This window comes from Scyliorhinus torazame, chromosome 1, assembly GCF_047496885.1.
Source record: "Scyliorhinus torazame isolate Kashiwa2021f chromosome 1, sScyTor2.1, whole genome shotgun sequence".
Taxonomy (NCBI): domain Eukaryota; kingdom Metazoa; phylum Chordata; class Chondrichthyes; order Carcharhiniformes; family Scyliorhinidae; genus Scyliorhinus; species Scyliorhinus torazame.
The window spans coordinates 243,965,913-243,985,043 of NC_092707.1; the positions used below are offsets into that span (position 1 = coordinate 243,965,913).

At 50.2% G+C, this 19,131-nt stretch overlaps 1 protein-coding gene across 3 annotated transcripts in view; it reads left to right on the forward strand.

Moving 5' to 3' along the window:
- LOC140420007 (ribosome-binding protein 1-like) overlaps positions 1-19,131 on the forward strand; it is a 195,039-nt gene that overhangs the window by 76,163 nt on the left and 99,745 nt on the right. For all 3 annotated transcript variants that reach the window (XM_072504044.1, XM_072504038.1, XM_072504042.1), the window contains exons 3-4: positions 13,508-13,665; positions 16,174-16,296. In XM_072504044.1, coding sequence (XP_072360145.1) covers positions 13,508-13,665; positions 16,174-16,296 — 281 coding nt within the window. The remainder of the gene's footprint in view (positions 1-13,507; positions 13,666-16,173; positions 16,297-19,131) is intronic.

The following is a 19,131-nucleotide window of genomic DNA, read 5'->3' on the forward strand; positions in this document are numbered from 1 at the left end:
GAAGAAGAATCCTTCTCCGGGCTACCAGGGATGCAAAGGCCAGAATACCGGCCTCTTTCGCCTCCTGCACTCCCGGCTCCTCTGGCACCCCAAATATTGCGAGCCCCCAGCCCGGCTTGACCCTGGAACCTATCACCCTCGACACCGTCCTCGCTACACCCTTCCAAAAGTCCTCCAGCGCTGGGCATGCCCAGAACATGTGGATGTGATTTGCTGGGCTCCCTGAGCACCTAATACACCTGTCCTCTCACTCAAAGAACCGGCTTATCCTTGCCCCGGTCATGTGAGCCTTATGCAGCACCTTAAATTGTATGAGGCTAAGCCTCGCGCAAGAGGAGGAAGAGTTCACCCTCCCTAGGGCATCCGCCCACATCCCCTCGTCACTCTCCTCACCCAACTCCTCCTCCCACTTACCCTTTAGCTCCTCCACCGAGTTCGCCTCCTCCTCCTGCATCACCTCTTACGTTGCCGAGATCCTCCCCTCTCCAACCCACACCCCCGACAGCACCCTGTCCTGGACCCCGCTTGGCGGCAGCCGTGGGAACTCCACCACCTGCCGCCGAACAAACGCCCTTACCTGCATATATCTGAAGGTTTTCCCGGAGGGGGGGGGGGGGCCCAAACGCCTCCTCCAGCTCACCCAGCCTCGCGAACTTCCCGTCCACAAACCGGTCCCCCATCCTTCTAATACCTGTCCTGTGCCAGCTCAGGAACCCTCCATCCATCCTCCCCGGGACAAACCGGTGGTTCCCCCGAATCGGGGACCACACCGAGGCCCCCACCTCCCCCTGTGACGTCTCCATTGCCCCCAGATTTTGAGGGTAGCCGCCACCACCGGGCTCGTGGTATACCTCGTTGGAGGAAGCGGCAGCGGCGCCGTCACCAGCGCCTTCAGGCTCATGCCCACACAGGACACCATCTCCAGCCTCTTCCATGCCGCCTCATCACCCTCCATCGCTCACTTACGCACCATTGCCACGTTGGCGGCCCAATAATACCCACAAAGGTTAGGCAGCGCCAACCCCCCCCCCCCTATCCCTGCACCGCTCCAGGAACACCCTTCTCACCCTCAGGGTCTTCTGCGCCCACACAAACCCCATAATGCTCCTATTAACCCGCCTGAAGAAGGCCTTAGGGATCAGGATGGGGAGGCACTGGAACAGGAACAAAATCTCGGGAGCACCGTCATTTTAGCTGACTGCACCCTACCCGCCAGGGAGAGTGGCAGCACGTCCCACCTCTTAAACTCCTCCTCCATCTGCTCCACCAGCCTCGTGAAGTTAAGCTTATGTAAGGCCCCCCCAGCTCCTAGCCACCTGGACCCCCAGGTACCTGAAACTCCTCCCACCCTTTTTACCGGGAGCTCACCAATCCCCCTCTCCTCGTCCCCCAGGTGCACTACGAACAACTCGCTTTTCCTCATGTTGAGCTTGTACCCGGAGAAATCTCCAAACTCCCTAAGGATCCTCATCACCTCCGGTATTCCCCCCACCGGGTCTGCCACATATAGCAGCAAATCATCCGCATAGAGTGACACCCGATGCTCCTCCCCACCCCGCTCCAGCCACCTCCTGCTCCTCGACTCCCCCAGCACCATGGCCAGGGGTTCAATCGCCAGTGCAAAGAGCAGGGGGGACAGGGGACACCCCTGCCTCATCCCCCGGTGTAGCCGGAAATACTCTGACCTCCTTCTGTTCGTGGCCACACTCGCCACCATGGCCTCATACAGCAGCCTCACCCACTTGACGAACCCCTCCCCGAACCTTTTCAACACCTTCCACAGGTACCCCCACTCCACCCTATCAAAGGCCTTCTCCGCATCCATCGCCGCCACTATCTCCGCCTCCTCTTCCATCGCCGGCATCATTATAACATTCAAGAGCCTCCGTACATTGGTATTCAACTGCCTCCCCTTCACGAACCCCGTCTGATCCTCGTGTATGACCTGTGGCACACAGTCCTCTATCCTTATGGCCAAAATCTTTACCAGCAACTTTACGTCTACATTTAAGAGTGAGATCGGCCTGTATGACCCACACTGTAGGGGATCCTTGTCCCGCTTCATCATCAGGGAAATCAGCGCCCTAGACATCGTCGGGGGCAGAGCCCCCCCTTCCCTTGCCTCGTTAAAGGTCCTTACCACCAGCGGGCAACGCAGGTCCGCATACTTCTTGTGGAATTCAACCGGGAACCCATCCGGCCCCGGTACCTTCCCCGCCTGCATGTTCCCTATCCCTTTGACCACCTCCTCCAACCCAACCGGCGCCCCCAACCCCGCCACCTGCCCCTCCTCCACCCTCGGAAACCTCAGCCGATCAAGGAAGTGACCCATCCCTCCCTCCTCCAGTGGGGGCTCAGACCGGTACAGTTTCTCGTAGAAGTCCCTGAAGACCCCACTGATACCTACCGCACTTCGCACCGTGTTCCCTCCTCCATCCCAAACTCCCCCGATCTCCCTAGCTGCCTCTCGCTTCCGAAGCTGGTGCGCCAGCATCCGGCTCGCCTTTTCTCATATACCACCCCCTGCGCCTTCCTCCACTGCGCCTCCGCCTTCCTGGTGGTCAACAAATCGAACTCAGCCTGGAGGCTACGCCGCTCCCTAAGCAATCCCTCCTCCGGGGCCTCCGAGTACCTCCTATCCACCCTCACCATCTCCCCCACCAACCTCTCCCTCTCTCTCCTCTCCCCCCTCTCCTTGTGTGCCCTAATGGAGATCAGCTCTCCTCTGACCACCGCCTTCAGCACCTCCCAGACCACCCCTACTTGCACCTCCCCATTGTCATTAGCCTCCAGGTACCTCTCTATACACTTCCGGACCCGCCCGCTCACCTCCTCGTCTGCCAGCAACCCCACCTCTAGGCGCCACAACGGGCGTTGGTCCCTCTCCTCCCCCAACTTGAGGTCCACCCAGTGCGGAGCATGATCAGAAATGGCTATCGCCGAGTACTCCGTATCCTCCACCCTCGGAATCAGCGCCCTGCTCATGACAAAAAAAGTCAATCCGGGAGTAGGCCTTGTGAACATGGGAGAAGAACGAAAATTCCCTGGCCCACGGCCTCGCAAACCTCCATGGATCCACCCCTCCCATCTGGTCCATGAACCTCCTCAGCACCTTGGCCGCCGCTGGCCTCCTGCCCGTCCTAGACCTGGAGCGATCCAATGTCGGATCCAGCAGCGTGTTGAAATCCCCCCCCATTTTCAGGCCCCCTGTCTCCAGGTCCGGAATCCGGCCCAGCATGCGCCGCATGAACCCCACATCGTCCCAATTCGGGGCGTATACATTGACCAACACCACCTGCTCCCCCTGCAGCTTGCCACTTACAATCACATACCTACCGCCATTGTCTGCCACGATGCTGGACGCCTCGAACGACACTCTCGCCCCCACCAAGATCGCCAGCCCCTGATTTTTTGCATCCAAACCCGATTGAAACACCTGCCCTACCCACCCCTTTCTCAACCTTCCCTGATCCGCCACCCTCAGGTGCGTCTCCTGAAGCATGGCCACATCCACCTTCAGCCCCTTCAGCTGCGCGAACACGCGGGCCCGCTTGACCGGCCCATTCAGTCCCCTTACATTCCAGGTTATCAGCCGGATCAGGGGGCTACCTGCCCCCCCTCCCCTGCCGACTAGCCATATCCCCTCCTAGGCTAGCCACGTGCCTGCGCCCCCCCGCACGGCCCGTTCCCCACAGCGGCAGACCCCCGCCCCAACCTCCTCTACCAACTCCAACTCCCCCTTGGCCATTCCAGCAGCAACCCGGTCCCCCACTCGCCCCAGATAGGTCCCCCCCTAGCTGCATTGCTCCCCCCATTGCACTCCCGTAAGTTAGCTGACTCCTGCTGACCCCGGCGCTCCATCGACCGCCCCCAGTGTGGAACTTCCCCTCCCCCACCCCTGTCCACCAGCGGGAACTCATCCATTCCGCTCCCAGTGCGGGAGAAAAAGCCCGCGCTTCCCAGCTCCGGCCCCGCCCCTTCAGCCCTAAACGCGGGGGAAAAAGCCCACGCTTTCCACTCGCTCAGCCCCGCCTCCCCTGGCGCAGCACCCCCCCCCCCCCCCGCGGGACCCCATCTCCCCTACTGACCATCAACCCCCCCAAGCAGTTTACCTACCCGCCCCCCTCGAGCCCGCCCGGCGGACCAAATTAGAACAATGCCCAATCAACCCCCAAAAAACAAAGAACCCCTCCTCGAAACACAACCCTACAATCCCCAACCATCCCTCCACCGCGACCCCTCATCCCCGACCCTTAGCCTGAGTCCAGTTTTTCGGCCTGAACAAAGGCCCATGCCTCCTCCAGGGACTCGAAATAGTGGTGTCGATCCTTATATGTGACCCACAGATGCGCCGGCTGAAGCATACCGAACTTCACCCCTTTCCTGTGCAGCACTGCCTTCGCCCGGTTGTAACCGGCCCTCTTCTTCGCCACCTCCGCACTCCAATCCTGGTAGATCCGGACCTCCGCGTTCTCCCACCTGCTGCTCCGCTCCTTGGCCCACCTTAACACACACTCCCGATCAGCAAACCGGTGGAAACCGCACCAGCACCGCCTGCGGCGGCTCGCTGGGCTTGGGCCTCCTCGCCAGCACTCGGTGGGCCCCCTCCAGCTCCATATCCCCTAACCCTAACCCTGAAAGGCCCCCGCTCCCATCAGCGAATTCAACATGGTGACCACGTAGGCCCCCACGTCCGATCCCTCCAGCCCCTCCGGGAGACCCAGGATCCGCAGGTTTTTCCGCCTCGACCGGTTCTCCATCTCCTCGAACCTCGCCTGCCATTTCTTGTGGAGCACCTCGTGCGCGTCCACCTTCACCGCCAGGCCCAGGATCTCGTCCTCGTTCTCCGAGACCTTCTGCCGGACCTCCCGGATCGCCGCCTCTTGCGCCGTCTGGGTCTCCAGCAGCTTATTGATTGAAGCCTTCATTGGCTTCAGCAGCTCTGCTTTCAGTTCCTTAAAACAGCTCCTGCTGCTCTTACGCCCACTGCCTCCACGCTGCCTGGTCTCCGCCCGCCGCCATCTTGGTCCTCCTCCCTCGCACCTTTCTTTGCTTCAATGCCACTTTTTTAATCGCCCCATTCCTGGTCCACTCCATACACTATCGGGGGAATGTTGCAATCCCCTTCCCACACCGGGAAACGTCGAACAAGCGCCATTACGGGCCTTAAAAAGATCCCAAAAGTCTGTTTTTAGCGGGAGCTGCCGAACATGCGACTTAGCTCTGCATAGCCACAACCGGAAGTCGTGACCTGGTGTTAATGACTACTGTTGGAGGCTTCTGAGGTTGGGTTTAACAGCAACCTCATTCAAAACATTAGCAAGGAATACCTACATCTAGAATGAGACTTCATTCTTGCCAGGAGCCTGCCAGAGTGAACCTGATCTTGACAATCGTGTGGTCTTACACCAAGATGATGTGAGTATGTAAATTAATTCTTCACACTACATCTTCCCCCACAGTGCTCTGACTTCATCTCTGATCCACAGAGATAACCAGTCTATCCAACCATGTTCTCAGCTCTTTCGGAGGAGATGGGAATTCAAGCTCTCCATGCTTTCAGTCAAACTTTGTTGGGCAGAGTGAGCGTTGCCACAGGATACCAGTTCACTGTTCAGTCCATCTTCCAGGTCTCCTAAAGACGTGATCAACTCCCATTGTAGAAAATTGCACACTCCTGTTCCTTTGCACCATACCATTTTCTGTCTTCACAAAATAGGATTACGAATGTTGTGTTTTCTCAAGGACCTGGCCTTAATGAGCTTGATCACAAATCCATATTGACTCCAAATAACCTGGGTGTGATTCTCCATTATGCCAGAGCCCGGGGGTTTCCCGACGGCGTGGGGCTGCCCAACAATGGGAAACCCCATTGACCGGCCGGAATTACGGAAAATCCCGCCGGCGGGTTGAGGCAGAAAAGTGGCGCGGCAGCCCCCTATCTTCCTACAAAAATGGCACTCTGCTGTTTTAGTGCGACAGTCTCCACACAGATGTTGCCTTATCACGCCACACTGATAACAGATGTTGCCTTATCACACTGATAACACTTGAACGTGCCCTCTTCGCGGTTCCCTCTTTCTGTACTGCCACGTTTTTATTTTGAGAATTGATGAACCGACCCAGTGCTTCTTTGCAAATGTGTCTCCCTGTCACCTCGAAGTACTGAATGATTCTGTTCCCTAACCTCATCTTGCCTGGTCAACTAAACAGCCTTGTTTAGGGTTACATCAACTGCAAGAGGCTGGACATGTTTTTGTCTTAAGATACCAACGTCCAACGATTTTACCTCAAATGCGTTCTTCCTTTAAGTTACCATATTGGGCAACTTTCTGCAAGTTGATGGCAAATTTTATTCCCCCCCCCCCCTCCACCCATGAAGAGCTCTGGCTGATATGATACCACGAAGACCACCATTTTTGGACATGGTCCCACCTTCACTCCACAACCCTGGACATGGCATCAAAAGAAGGACCGAGAATCCCATCCAGGTCCTTCTTTTGATGCCATGGTTGACCGAACCTCCCTGGCACTGTTCGAATTTGTCCTCCACCTCCGGAAAGAACCCACTCATTTGAGTTCTGATTAGGTGCGCTCTGTGCACCACCTTGAGCTGTGTTAGACTCAGCCCTGCGCATGTGGAGGTGAAGTTTGCCCTGTCCAGTGCATCGATCCAGAGTCATACCCCTATCTCTAGCCATAGGTTAGAAGGTGAAAACATTGAGGGAGAACTCGGGAGTAGGGCCAGTATGGCTCTGAGGAAGAGCAGACAGGGAGATGTTGCTGAAAACAGCAGGACTGGTGCCTGAAGTGCATATGTTTTAATGCAAGAAGTATAACGGATAAGGCAGATGAACATAGAGCTTGGATTAGTACTTAGAACTATGATGTTATTGCCATTACAGAGACCTGGTTGAGGGAAGGACAGGATTGGCAGTTAAACGTTCCAGGATTTAGATGTTTCAGACGGGATAGAGGGGGAGGTAAAAGGGGTGGAGTTAGCTACTGGTTAGGGAGAATATCATAGCTGTACTATGGGAGGACACCTCAGAGGGCAGCGAGGCTATATGGGTAGAGATCAGGAATGAGAAGGGTGCAGTCACAATGTTGGGCGTTTACTACAGGCCTCCCAACAGCCAGTGGGAGATAGAGGAGCAGATAGGTAGACAGATTTTGGAAAGGAGTAAAAGCAACAGGGTTGTGGTGATGGGAGACTTCAACTTCCCCAATATTGACTGGGACTCGCTTAGTGCTCGGGGCTTGGATGGGGCAGAGTTTGTAAGGAGCATCCAGGAGGGCTTCTTAAAACAATATGTAGATAGTCCAACTAGGGAAGGGGCTGTACTGGATCTGGTATTGGGGAATGAGCCCGGCCAGGTGGTAGAAGTTTCAGTAGGGGAGCATTTCGGGAACAATGATCGCAATTCAGTAAGTTTTAAAGTGCTGGTGGACAAGGTCCTAGTGTGAATGTGCTAGATTGGGGGAAGGCTAATTATAACAATATTAGGCTGGAACTGAAGAACCTAGATTGGGGGCGGATGTTTGAGGATAAATCAACATCTGACATGTGGGAGGCTTTCAAATGTCAGTTGAAAGGAATTCAGGACGGGCATGTTCCTGTGAGGAAGAAGGATAAATACGGCAATTTTCGGGAACCTTGGATAACGTGAGATATTGTAAGCCTCGTCAAAAAGAAAAAGGAGGCATTTGGCATGGCTAGACGGCTGGGAACAGACAAAGCCTGTGTGGAATATAAGGAAAGTAGGAAGGAACTTAAGCAAGGAGTCAGGGGAGCTAAAAGGGGTCACGAAAAGTCATTGGCAAATAGGGTTAAGGAAATTCCCAAGGCTTTTTACACGTACATAAAAAGCAAGAGGGTAACCAGGGAAAGGGTTGGCCCACTGAAGGACAGGCAAGGGAATCTATGTGTGGAGCCAGAGGAAATGGGTGAGGTACTAAATTAATACTTTGCATCAGTATTCACCAAAGAGAAGGAATTGGTGGATGTTGAGTCTGGAGAAGGGTGTGTAGATAGCCTGGGTCACATTGAGATCCAAAAAGACGAGGTGTTGGGCGTCTTGAAAAATATTAAGGTAGATAAGTCCCCAGGGTCTGAAGGATCTACCCCAGAATACTGAAGGAGGCTAGAGAGGAAATTGTTGAGGCCTTCACAGAAATCTTTGGATCCTCACTATCTTCAGGTGATGTCCCGGAGGACTGGAGAATAGCCAATGTTGTTCCTTTGTTCAAGAAGGATAGCAAGGTTAATCCAGGGAACTACAGGCCGGTGAGCCTTACGTCAGTGGTAGGGAAATTACTGGAGAGAATTCTTCGAGACAGGATCTACTCCCATTTGGAAGCAAATGGATGTATTAGCGAGAGGCAGCACGGTTTTGTGAATGGGAGGTCGTGTCTCACTAACTTGAAAGAGTTTTTCGAGGAGGTCACAAAGATGATTGATGCAGGTAGGGCAGTGGATGTTGTCTATATGGACTTCAGTAAAGCCTTTGACAAGGTCCCTCGAGGCAGACTGGTACAAAAGGTGAAGTCACAGAGGATCAGGGGTGAGCTGGCAAGATGGATTCAGAACTGACTAGATCATAGGAGGCAGAGAGTAGCAACGGAAGGATGCTTTTCTGATTGGAGGGCTGTGACTAGTGGTGTTCCCCAGGGATCAGTGCTGGGACCTTTGCTGTTCGTAGTATATAGAACATAGGACATACAGTGCAGAAGGAGGCCATTCGGCCCATCGAGTCTGCAGCGACCCACTTAAGCCCTCACTTCCACCCTATCCCCGTAACCCAGCAACCCCTCCTAACCTTTTTGGTCACTAAGGGCAATTTATCATGGCCAATCCACCTAACCTGCACGTCTTTGGACTGTGGGAGGAAACTCGGAGCACCCGGAGGAAACCCACACAGGCATGGAGAGAATGTGCAGACTCCGCACAGACAGTGACCCAGCAGGGAATTGAACCTGGGACCCTGGTGCTGTGAAGCCACAGTGCTAGCTACTTGTGCTACCATGCTGCCCTGAAATATAGAAATGATTTGGAGGAAAATGTAACTGGTCTGATTAGTAAGTTTGCAGACGACACAAAAGTTGGTGGAATTGCGGATAGCGATGAGTACTGTCAGAGAATACAGCAGGATTTAGATCGTTTGGAGACTTGGGCGGAGAGATGGCAGATGGAGTTTAATCTGGACAAATGTGAGGTAATGCATTTTGGAAGGTCTAATGCAGGTAGGGAATATACAGTGAATGGTAGAACCCTCAAGAGTATTGACAGTCAGAGAGATCTATGTGTGCAGGTCCACAGGTCACTGAAAGGGGCAACACAGGTGGAGAAGGTAGTCAAGAAGGCATACAGCATGCTTGCCTTCATTGGCCGGAGCATTGAGTATAAGAATTGGCAAGTCATGTTGCAGCTGTACAGAACCTTAGTTAGGCAACACTTGGAGTATAGTGTTCAATTCTGGTCGCCACACTACCAGAAGGATGTGGAGGCTTTAGAGAGGGTGCAGATGAGATTTACCAGAATGTTGCCTGGTATGGAGGGCATTAGCTATGAGGAGCAGTTGAATAAACTTGCTTTGTTCTCACTGGAACGACTGAGGTTGAGGGGCGACCTGATGGAGGTCTACAAAATTATGAGGGGCATAGACAGAGTGGATAGTCAGAGGCTTTTTCCCAGGGTAGAGGAGTCAATTACTAGAGGACATAGGTTTAAGGTGCGAGGGGCAAGGTGGAGAGGAGATGGACGAGGCAGGTTTTTTTACACAGAGGGTAGTGGGTGCCTGGTACTCGCTACCGGAGGAGGTGGTGGAAGCAGGGACGATTGTGACATTTAAGGGACATCTTGACAAATACATGAATAGGATGGGAATAGAGGGATACGGACGCAGGAAGTGTAGAAGATTTTAGTTTAGGTTGGCATAATGGTCGGCACGGGCTTGGAGGGCCGAAGGGCCTGTTCCTGTGCTGTACTTTTCTTTGTTCTTTGTTCTACCCTGCGAGTGTTGGCACATCAGTAAATTCACCAACTGCCACACGTTTTGACTCTTTCTGCTTCTGGTATCACGGGTCTCTTACGCTAATAAGGGAACTGGTTTGTAAGGCCGAACATCTGGCTGACAGCTGTGCAGCACAGGAGTACCAAATAAACAAACAACTGCTTAATCAGGACAGGAAAAGGAGAACGAATCTTCAGAGGATAAAAAGACCAAAAAGAATCCCAAGTGTTCTGATCCTGTTGATAGCAGTCGGATCAACGGTGTGCAATCTGGGGATTCTGCTTATCATAGATGCTACAGCATGGAAAAAGGCGATTTGACTCATCGTGCCATCTGTAAGCTCCTTGGAAGAGCTTTCAATTAGTCCTACCCCCCAGCTGTTCCCCAGAGCCCTGCCGTTTCTATTTTCCTTTTCAAGTTTATATCCAAGTTCCTTTGGAAGGTTAGCATTGAATCTGCTCTCGGCCCCCTTTCGGCAGTGGTATACTCATATGATTGGGAGTGATTAAAAAGAAGAAAATACTTCAGGACGTCCCAAACAGCTTGATAGCCAAATAAATATATTTTGACGGGTGTAATCATTGTTCGAATGAAGGAAATGTGACAGCCCATTTGCAACCAGCAAGCCCCCACACTCTGCTAAAACTGGGCCACAGGTAGCAGAGAAAATATATAAAATATCAAAGCTCCTGTGCATTTTGTATTGGAGGTACTTGGGCCTGGGCCTGGCATGTAGCCTGCTTCAGAGCACTGGAGTGCACTGTACATTTTATGGAAAAAGAGTAGCATTTGGTCCCAGTGCCTCATCTTGTGATAGATGTTTACCACATGTTCCGATATATAATATCATTGCCACATGGTGTTAGTTAAGCTTCTTAAAAGCTACCTCTGTGACTGAAAGCTTTTGGTCATCTGCCCTAATATCTTTTTTTGGCTCAATGTCAAAGTATTTTCTGAGTATGCCCCTGTGAAGCACCTTGGAAAGTTGGCGAGTTTAAAGATGCTATATAAATGCAGGTAGTTGTTGTACGTGTGGGCAGTAAGGCTGTCTGCGGTGCCAATTTTTTTTCCTGTTCATGTACTGCCAAGTGTTTTGTCTAGGTTGCTTTGCCAAGTATTGTCCGTGGCATGGTGCAGGCTCAGCTCCTGAATGCTGTTTTATGTCTCAGATTTAGGCCGCCGCAGCCAGAGCCACTGTCATCCTGCCTCATGCAGAATCCCGTGGAGGTGGCGCCATGTCGTGGAGCCGACCCGACGGATTTACCTCCCATTTCTGCCGCCTCCAGTCCCGCCTCCGCAGGCCAATGAAAAATCTGCCCAAACGCTTTTCTTGTACACTCTTAGGTTTTGCTTAATAAGCTCAAAATTAATGATAAAAAGCACATACATAAATCTCAAAGAAAAATAATATACTGCAGATGCTGGAAATCTGAAATAGAAACCGAAAATGCTGGAAAGCTCAGCGTGTCTGGCAGCACCTTTGGAGAGAGAAACAGAATTAAAGTTTTGAGTCTAAATAACCCTTTCACAGAAGGGTCTGTAGAAGGGTAATTTAGACCCAAAACGTTGGGTGGAATCTTCCGATGAATTGCCAGAGTGTCGGTTTCAGTGAGAAAACGGCGTGCAGCTCTCGAATTTTCTCTCCAGAATCTCTTTCTGCTGTCACCCTGGCGAGGCGGGACCTGAAAGAGCTGACACCCTGACCCCACAGAGATCGGGGAACCATCTTTAAGGGGTGCCGTGATCGGCGCTAAAAAGAAACTTCTCCTCCACTCCCTACCACAGACACAGGGGACCCCCAGAAGCATTGGGGCGACAACCCCCTCCACCCAAAAAGCATGGGGGCGACCCCCCCCCACAATGCATAAGATTTTCCAGAGGGTCTGCCATGAGAGAACTCCCTGACAGTGCCACCCAGGCACTGCCAGGATACTGCCTGGGCATATCCATCTTCCCCTTTCCTCTGCATGTTCCCCTTCACTGCTTCAGGTTTTAAAATACTTGTTGTAATCCTCACGTCAGCGGAATGAATATGCAGTGTGGGGGGAATATATGGGAGGGAAACCCTTTTAATTATATTTAATTTTATTACAATTTATTGAAATGAAGGGCAAGAACCTCGTTATGTCACCGGCGAGAACATGGAAAATCGGACAACGAGATCTCACCAGCGAAAATCCCGTTTTCTGATTCTCACGAGATTTTGCGCCCACATCACCGTTTGCGCTCACGGCGAAGGCGTGGTACAAAATCACCCCCGTTAGCTCTGTTGCCCCCCCACAAATTCTGCCAGACCTACTGGATTTATCCAGCATTTTCTGTTTTTATTACATAGCTCTCACCCTAGCCAAGGTTAACCTTTGTTCTGGCCCAAGGGGTAAGCACTGGTGCGGTCATATTTTTGCTTAAGTCATTTACAGTAAATATTTGGAGTGTGGCGCTTGCAATGGTACAACCTCTATCCTGAATTTTACTTAATATAAAACAGCTAAAAATGAAAGCCAAACATCTTGAAGCCAAAATGCTTCTTCCTTTGCCTGTCTTCTTGACCCTCTATTGACTGGATGCTTGCGGAGGTTGTACAGGCACTGATGACTTCTGACTCAGAAGGACATGGGGTCGATGACGATGGCCCGCACTGTTGGAAGATGAGATGCCAAGTTTCTTGTGGTAGATGAAAAAGATCCCACAACAGTTTTTTTTTAGAAGAGCTCACAGTCCTCCAGTGCCTGGTCAACAATACTCCTCAACTAAAAGCAAAGGAATGAAGACCAAAAACAGAATTAAAAGGCAAGGGATATGAATGGAAGTAGGAATGAAATGAAAGTGAAAGAATGAATAAGATAGAAAAGTAATCGAACAACAGAATTAACAGGACTGATACAAATATTAAAGGAAAGATTTGCAGGTTGCCATCCTGTGTATTAATTGGTTCTACATTTACCCAAGCCTGTGACTACGCTGCAGAAGCAATTCATTGATGTGAGGTGCTTTGCAATGTCCTGAAAGATTCTTTATAAATGCAAGGCTTTTTTTTCTGGTCTCAACTCAAGTGGCCATTCATGGCTGAGAGTGGTTATTTTCCAATGTAGTGGAAAGATGCTGCTGTCTTCAACGGATGCCCACGCAATGCTTGCCTCCAAAGGAGTCGCTGAATGAGTGTTGCCTGATTTTTACCCCACCCAATCCCAACTCTGATTGGCAGAGGACCTGGGACATCTCAGAATCTGTACAGTTGATTTACTTACAGTGTCAACTCACTGATCCATCCTATCACAAACTGATCAAGAGGGCAGTATATATTTTTGCTTTAGGTGCCCCTGATTACATGTAGTCACAATGTCCATTATTTTGTAACTCGTTTGTAAGTAAGGCTGCAGAACAAGTGTTGCTTAGAATGTTGATGCTGAAATGTGAAACGATTGGTAAGAAATCGACTAAGAGTCCCACTGCACTCATTGCTCTAACAGTGGATTGTTTTCCCACTTTCCCAGTAAATGTTCCTGCTGACTCCTTGGATGGCCCTCTCTACATTCCATACAAGACCCTGCTTTCTACAGTGAGCAGCATGGATTTCAGCGAGGGTGAGGTCCAGCGACTCATTGAGATCCTGATGGACAAGGCCGGCATTGTGCAGGACACCTGGCACACGGTAAGCTACCCGTTCAGTTAGTGCCAAACATTGCATTGGCATGTTGAAGTGGCTTCTTCCTCTTGTGTCAATGGGGAGTGAGGAAAATAAAGTTGTCTCACACAACCTCAGGGCGTCCCAAAGTGCTTTACAGTTCTTTCGAATGATTTAATTTTGCAGAGTAAGCCATTCCCCCTGGCCAATCATGTGACAGTGACTTGGAGATGACAGCTCTGTCTGCCCTCACAAGGAGAAATGCCCACACCTGGTCCCTGTCAACCCCCGCCAGGGCAATCATTGAGCTTTCAACCACTACTGCCAGCCATTTCCTGGCAGGCCCTGAGGGAGATCAATACTATGTTTAGGTAACAGACTGGATCTGAGAGTGGTACTAAAGTCCTTTGTTCAATAGATTAAGGGTAGAGGAACTTGGGTAAAATTTGCTACCAAACCCATTCTCAATAATACACAGTGGGGTTATAGCCCCATCTCACATCTCATTATCTATAGAGGGGTTGATGACTCCTTTGGATCCCCCAGCTTACTGCTGTTACTGAGTGATGGATTTAGGGAGAGAGTGAGTTTGCTGCAACCGGTATTAATAATTTTCAATTCCTGTGGGTAGAAATTGGAGTGTTTTGAGAATCGGTTGCCCTGACAACATTGTGCAAACAAGTGCCTTAAATAACAATGTAAATCAAACTGCACCAATGCTCTGTTGACTGTGTAACCCACCACGGAGGAGGTTCACTTGAGTTTTGCACCAACATTTCCCAGAGACGCAAGTGTCAGACAGTGGAACTTCCACCCTGTTTGTTTTTGCTGATCCTGATTGGAAATTGGCACTGTGAAAGGCACCTTGGTCCCTGAAGGAGACCGCGTTGGATCTTGTAATCTGTACTAAGGGAGAGCTGTGTTGTTGAAGACGCTGTCTTTCGAATGAAACATTAAACTAGGGCCCCTTTGCCCATTTCAGGTGGATTTAAAAGATTCCAGGGAACTATTTTGAAGAGCAGAGGAGATCTTCCGCGTATCTTGGTCAATATTTATCCCTCAACATTGCAAAACCAGATTATCTGATTATTATTGTGTTTCTGTTTACGGAATCTTGCTGTGTGCAAATTGGCTGCTGCATTTCCTATATTAAAGTTTTTTTTGAAAAACATTTTATTAAAGGCATTTTTCGTATACGCATATTCACGAAAATACAAAAGCCAACCGCGGCAACAGGTAACAAAAACCCCCCCTCCCTGCATCCCCCCCCCAACCACTGCCCCCATTCATTCCTCTATCACCCCGGTACCCGCTTCCCTTTGCCAACCTATCCACCGCCCCCACCCAAACAAAATGTAACCCCTCCCCCCCGCTGATGACTCAATACTCTTTAAAGAAGTCGATACACAACTTCCACTTAATGGTGAACCCCTCCTCCACGAATGGCGAACTTAACTTTTTCTAAATGCACAAATTCTGCCAAAGTACTCACCCAAACCCCCGCCTTTGGGGGCTCCGAGTCCCACCAATCCAATAAAATCCATCTCCGGGCTATCAGGGAGGCAAAGGTCAAAACATTGGCCTCTCTCCCCACCTGAACTCCCGGACCCTCTGACACTCCAAATATTGCCACCTCCGGGCTCGGAGCTAACTCTATCCCCCCAAATCTTTGACATTACGTCTGAAAATCCCTTCCACAACTCCCTCAACCTCGGGCATGCCCAAAACATGTGTACCTACGTTAAAGTTGTGACTACTCTTCAAAATTAATTAATTCCAAAAAACTTTGGAGTGCTTGGGGAATGCCCTGGAGTTGTGAAAAACTCCTGTATAAATACAATTTTCTTTATTTTTCCCCGTTGACTCTGATATGTTTTATTTCTCTCTTTGGGTTTGGTCAGGCTAAATAGGGCAGGATTGGAACATAGGAGCAGGACTAGGCCATTCAGCCTTTCAGGCATGCTCCACCATTCAATAACATCATGGCTGATCTGGTTGTAGTCTCAGCTCCACTTTCCTGTCTGCCCTCCTTAACCCTTGATCCCTTACCTCACAAAAATCTGTCTAACTCAGCTTTGGGAGAAAAATAAACCTCATCTCTGTCTTAAATGAGAGACCTCCCATTTTGAAACTAAGTCCCCTAGTTCTAGTCTAACAAGAAGACGTATCCGCCTCGTATCCACACTATCAAGTCCACTCAGGATCTTGCATGTTTCATTAAGATCACCTCTCATTCTTCCTAACTCCATTGAGTTTATGCCCAACTTGTTCAACCTTTCTTTGCAGGAATGAGTGGAGTGAACCTTCTCTGAACTGCTTCTAAAGCAATTATTTATTTTTTAAATCAGAAGATTAAAATTGCACACAGTACCCCAGATGTGGTCTCACCAAGGCCTGTACAGCGGCAGTAAAACTTGCCTACTTTTGTATTCCATTCCTCTTGCAATAAAGACTAACATTCCAGAGCTTAATGTACCACTTGTTTTGTATTATTTATCTCACTAATTCATTTTGATACAATTTTGTGATTTACAGGCAACTCAGAAAGGAGACCCAGTGACAGCCCTGAAACGCCAATTGGATGAGAAAGAGAAGCAGCTTGTGGGGGAACAAGAGGACTCCAGTGCCGTTAAAAGCAAACTTCGGGAAGTCAATAAGGTGCAGTGTGTCGCATGGTGTGGATTCTTGAAAAATTCGTTACAGATGCCTTTAATCCATTCCTATATTTGGAGAGTCAGACCAGTCCTCTCTCCTCAAATCTCTCAAATGACTATTTGCTCTAGTGCTGTTAGGACTCGGCCGGTCAAGATGCGGAGGATTCCGCACCTTTGGGGGGGCGCGATGCCGGACTGATTTGCGCCGTTTTGGGCGCCGGTCGACGGACATCGCGCCGATTACGGAGAATTTCGCCCCTGATTCTTTTCTGAGACAGATTAACAACAATTTCCTTAGAAGAGTGTTATGGCAGAATCATAGAATACCTACAGTGCAGAAGGATGCAATTTGGTCCATCGAGTCTGCACTGACCCAGTCCTCCCCTGCCCCATCCCCGCAACACTTGGACACAAAGGGGAATTTTAGCAGGGCCAATCCACCTACCCTCCACGCCTTTGGATTGTGGGAGGAAACCGGAGCATACGGAGGAAACTCATGCAGACACGGGGAGACAGTGCAAACCCCACACAGTCACCCAAGTCCGCAATCGAACCCGGGAACCTGGCGCTGTGAGCCAGCAGTGCTAGCCACTGTGCAACCGTGCTGCCCAATTGTTTACCAGTATATCATCTTTGGCTGTGTCATCTCACTCCCACTGCCAAATTGGCATAACATCATTATTTCCTCAGGATTCACCTGAGGAAGGAACTGCGCTCCGAAAGCTAGTGAATCGAAACAAACTTGTTGGACTTTAACCTGATGTTGTCAGACTTCTTACTGTGCCCACCCCAGTCCAACACCGGCATCTCCATATCATCATTATTTTATTCAGTGGTTGTTATATTCAGCACAATGAAAGCTTTTGAACCTTTTATTTCAGTCTCAGGGTGTCACGGTGGCGCAGTGGTTAGCACTGTTGCGTCACGGCACCGAGGACCCAGGTTCGATCACGGCTCCGAGTCACACTACACGTGAAGTTTGCACATTCTCCCCGTGTCTGCGTGGGTTCCACCCCCACAACTCAAAAAGATGTGCAGCGTAGGTGGATTGGCCACGCTAAATTGCCCCTTAATTGGAAAATAATTGGGTAATCTAAATTTCTAAAACAAAACTTCAGTCTCAGGCAGGAAGACCATAAGACCCTAAGACCATAAGACATAGGAGCGGAAGTAAGGCCATTCAGCCCATCGAGTCCACTCCACCATTCAATCATGGCTGATTTCAACTCCATTTACCCGCTCTCTCTCCATAGCCCTTAATTCCTTGAGAAATCAAGACTTTATCAACTTCTGTCTTAAAGACACTCAACGTCCCGGCCTCCACCGCCCTCTGTGGCAATGAATTCCACAGACCCACCACTCTCTGGCTGAAGAAATTTCTCCTCATCTCTGTTCTAAAGTGACTCCCTTTTATTCTAAGGCTGTGCCCTCGGGTCCTAGTCTCCCCTGCTAATGGAAACAACTTCCCTACGTCCACCCTATCTAAGCCATTCATTATCTTGTAAGTTTCTATTAGATCTCCCCTCAACCTCCTAAACTCCAATGAATATAATCCCAGGATCCTCAGACATTCATCATATGTTAGGCCTATCATTCCTGGGATCATCCATGTGAATCTCCGCTGGACCCGCTCCAGTGCCAGTATGTCCTTCCTGAGGTGTGGGGCCCAAAATTGCTCACAGTATTCTAAATGGGGCCTAACTAGTGCTTTATAAAGCTTCAGAAGTACATCCCTGCTTTTATATTCCAAGCCTCTTGAGATAAATGACAACATTGCATTTGCTTTCTTAATTACGGACTCTACCTGCAAGTTCACCTTTATAGAATCCTGGACTAGGACTCCCAAGTCCCTTTGCACTTCAGCATTATGAATTTTGTCACCGTTTAGAAAATAGTCCATGCCTCTATTCTTTTTTCCAAAGTGCAAGACCTCGCACTTGCCCACGTTGAATTTCATCAGCCATTTCTTGGACCACTCTCCTAAACTGTCTAAATCTTTCTGCAGCCTCCCCACCTCCTCAATACTACCTGCCCCTCCACCTATCTTTGTATCATCGGCAAACTTAGCCAGAATGCCCTCAGTCCCTACATCTAGATCGTTAATATATAAAGAGAACAGCTGTGGCCCCAACACTGAACCCTGCGGGACACCACTCGTCACCGGTTGCCATTCCGAAAAAGAAGCTTTTATCCCAACTCTCTGCCTTCTGCCTGACAGCCAATTATCAATCCATGTTAGTACCTTGCCTCGAATACCATGGGCCCTTATTTTACTCAGCAGTCTCCCATGAGGCACCTTATCAAAGGCCTTTTGGAAGTCAAGATAGATAACATCCATTGGCTCTCCTTAGTCTAACCTATTTGTTATCTCTTCAAAGAACTCAACAGGTTTGTCAGGCACGACCTCCCCTTACTAAATCCATGCTGACTTGTCCTAATCCGACCCTGCACTTCCAAGAATTTAGAAATCTCATCCTTAACGATGGATTCCAGAATCTTGCCAACAACCGAGGTTAGGCTAATTGGCCTATAATTTTCACAGAAGCACAGAATTTACAGTGCAGAAGGAGGCCATTCGGCCCATCGAGTCTGCACCGGCTCTTGGAAAGAGCACCCTACCCAAGGTCAACACCTCCACCCTATCCCCATAACCCAGTAACCCCACCCAACACTAAGGGCAATTTTGGACACTAAGGGCAATTTATCATGGCCAATCCACCTAACCTGCACATCTTTGGACTGTGGGAGGAAACCGGAGCACCCGGAGGAAACCCACGCACACACGGGGAGGATGTGCAGACTCCGCACAGACAGTGACCCAAGCCGGAATCGAACCTGG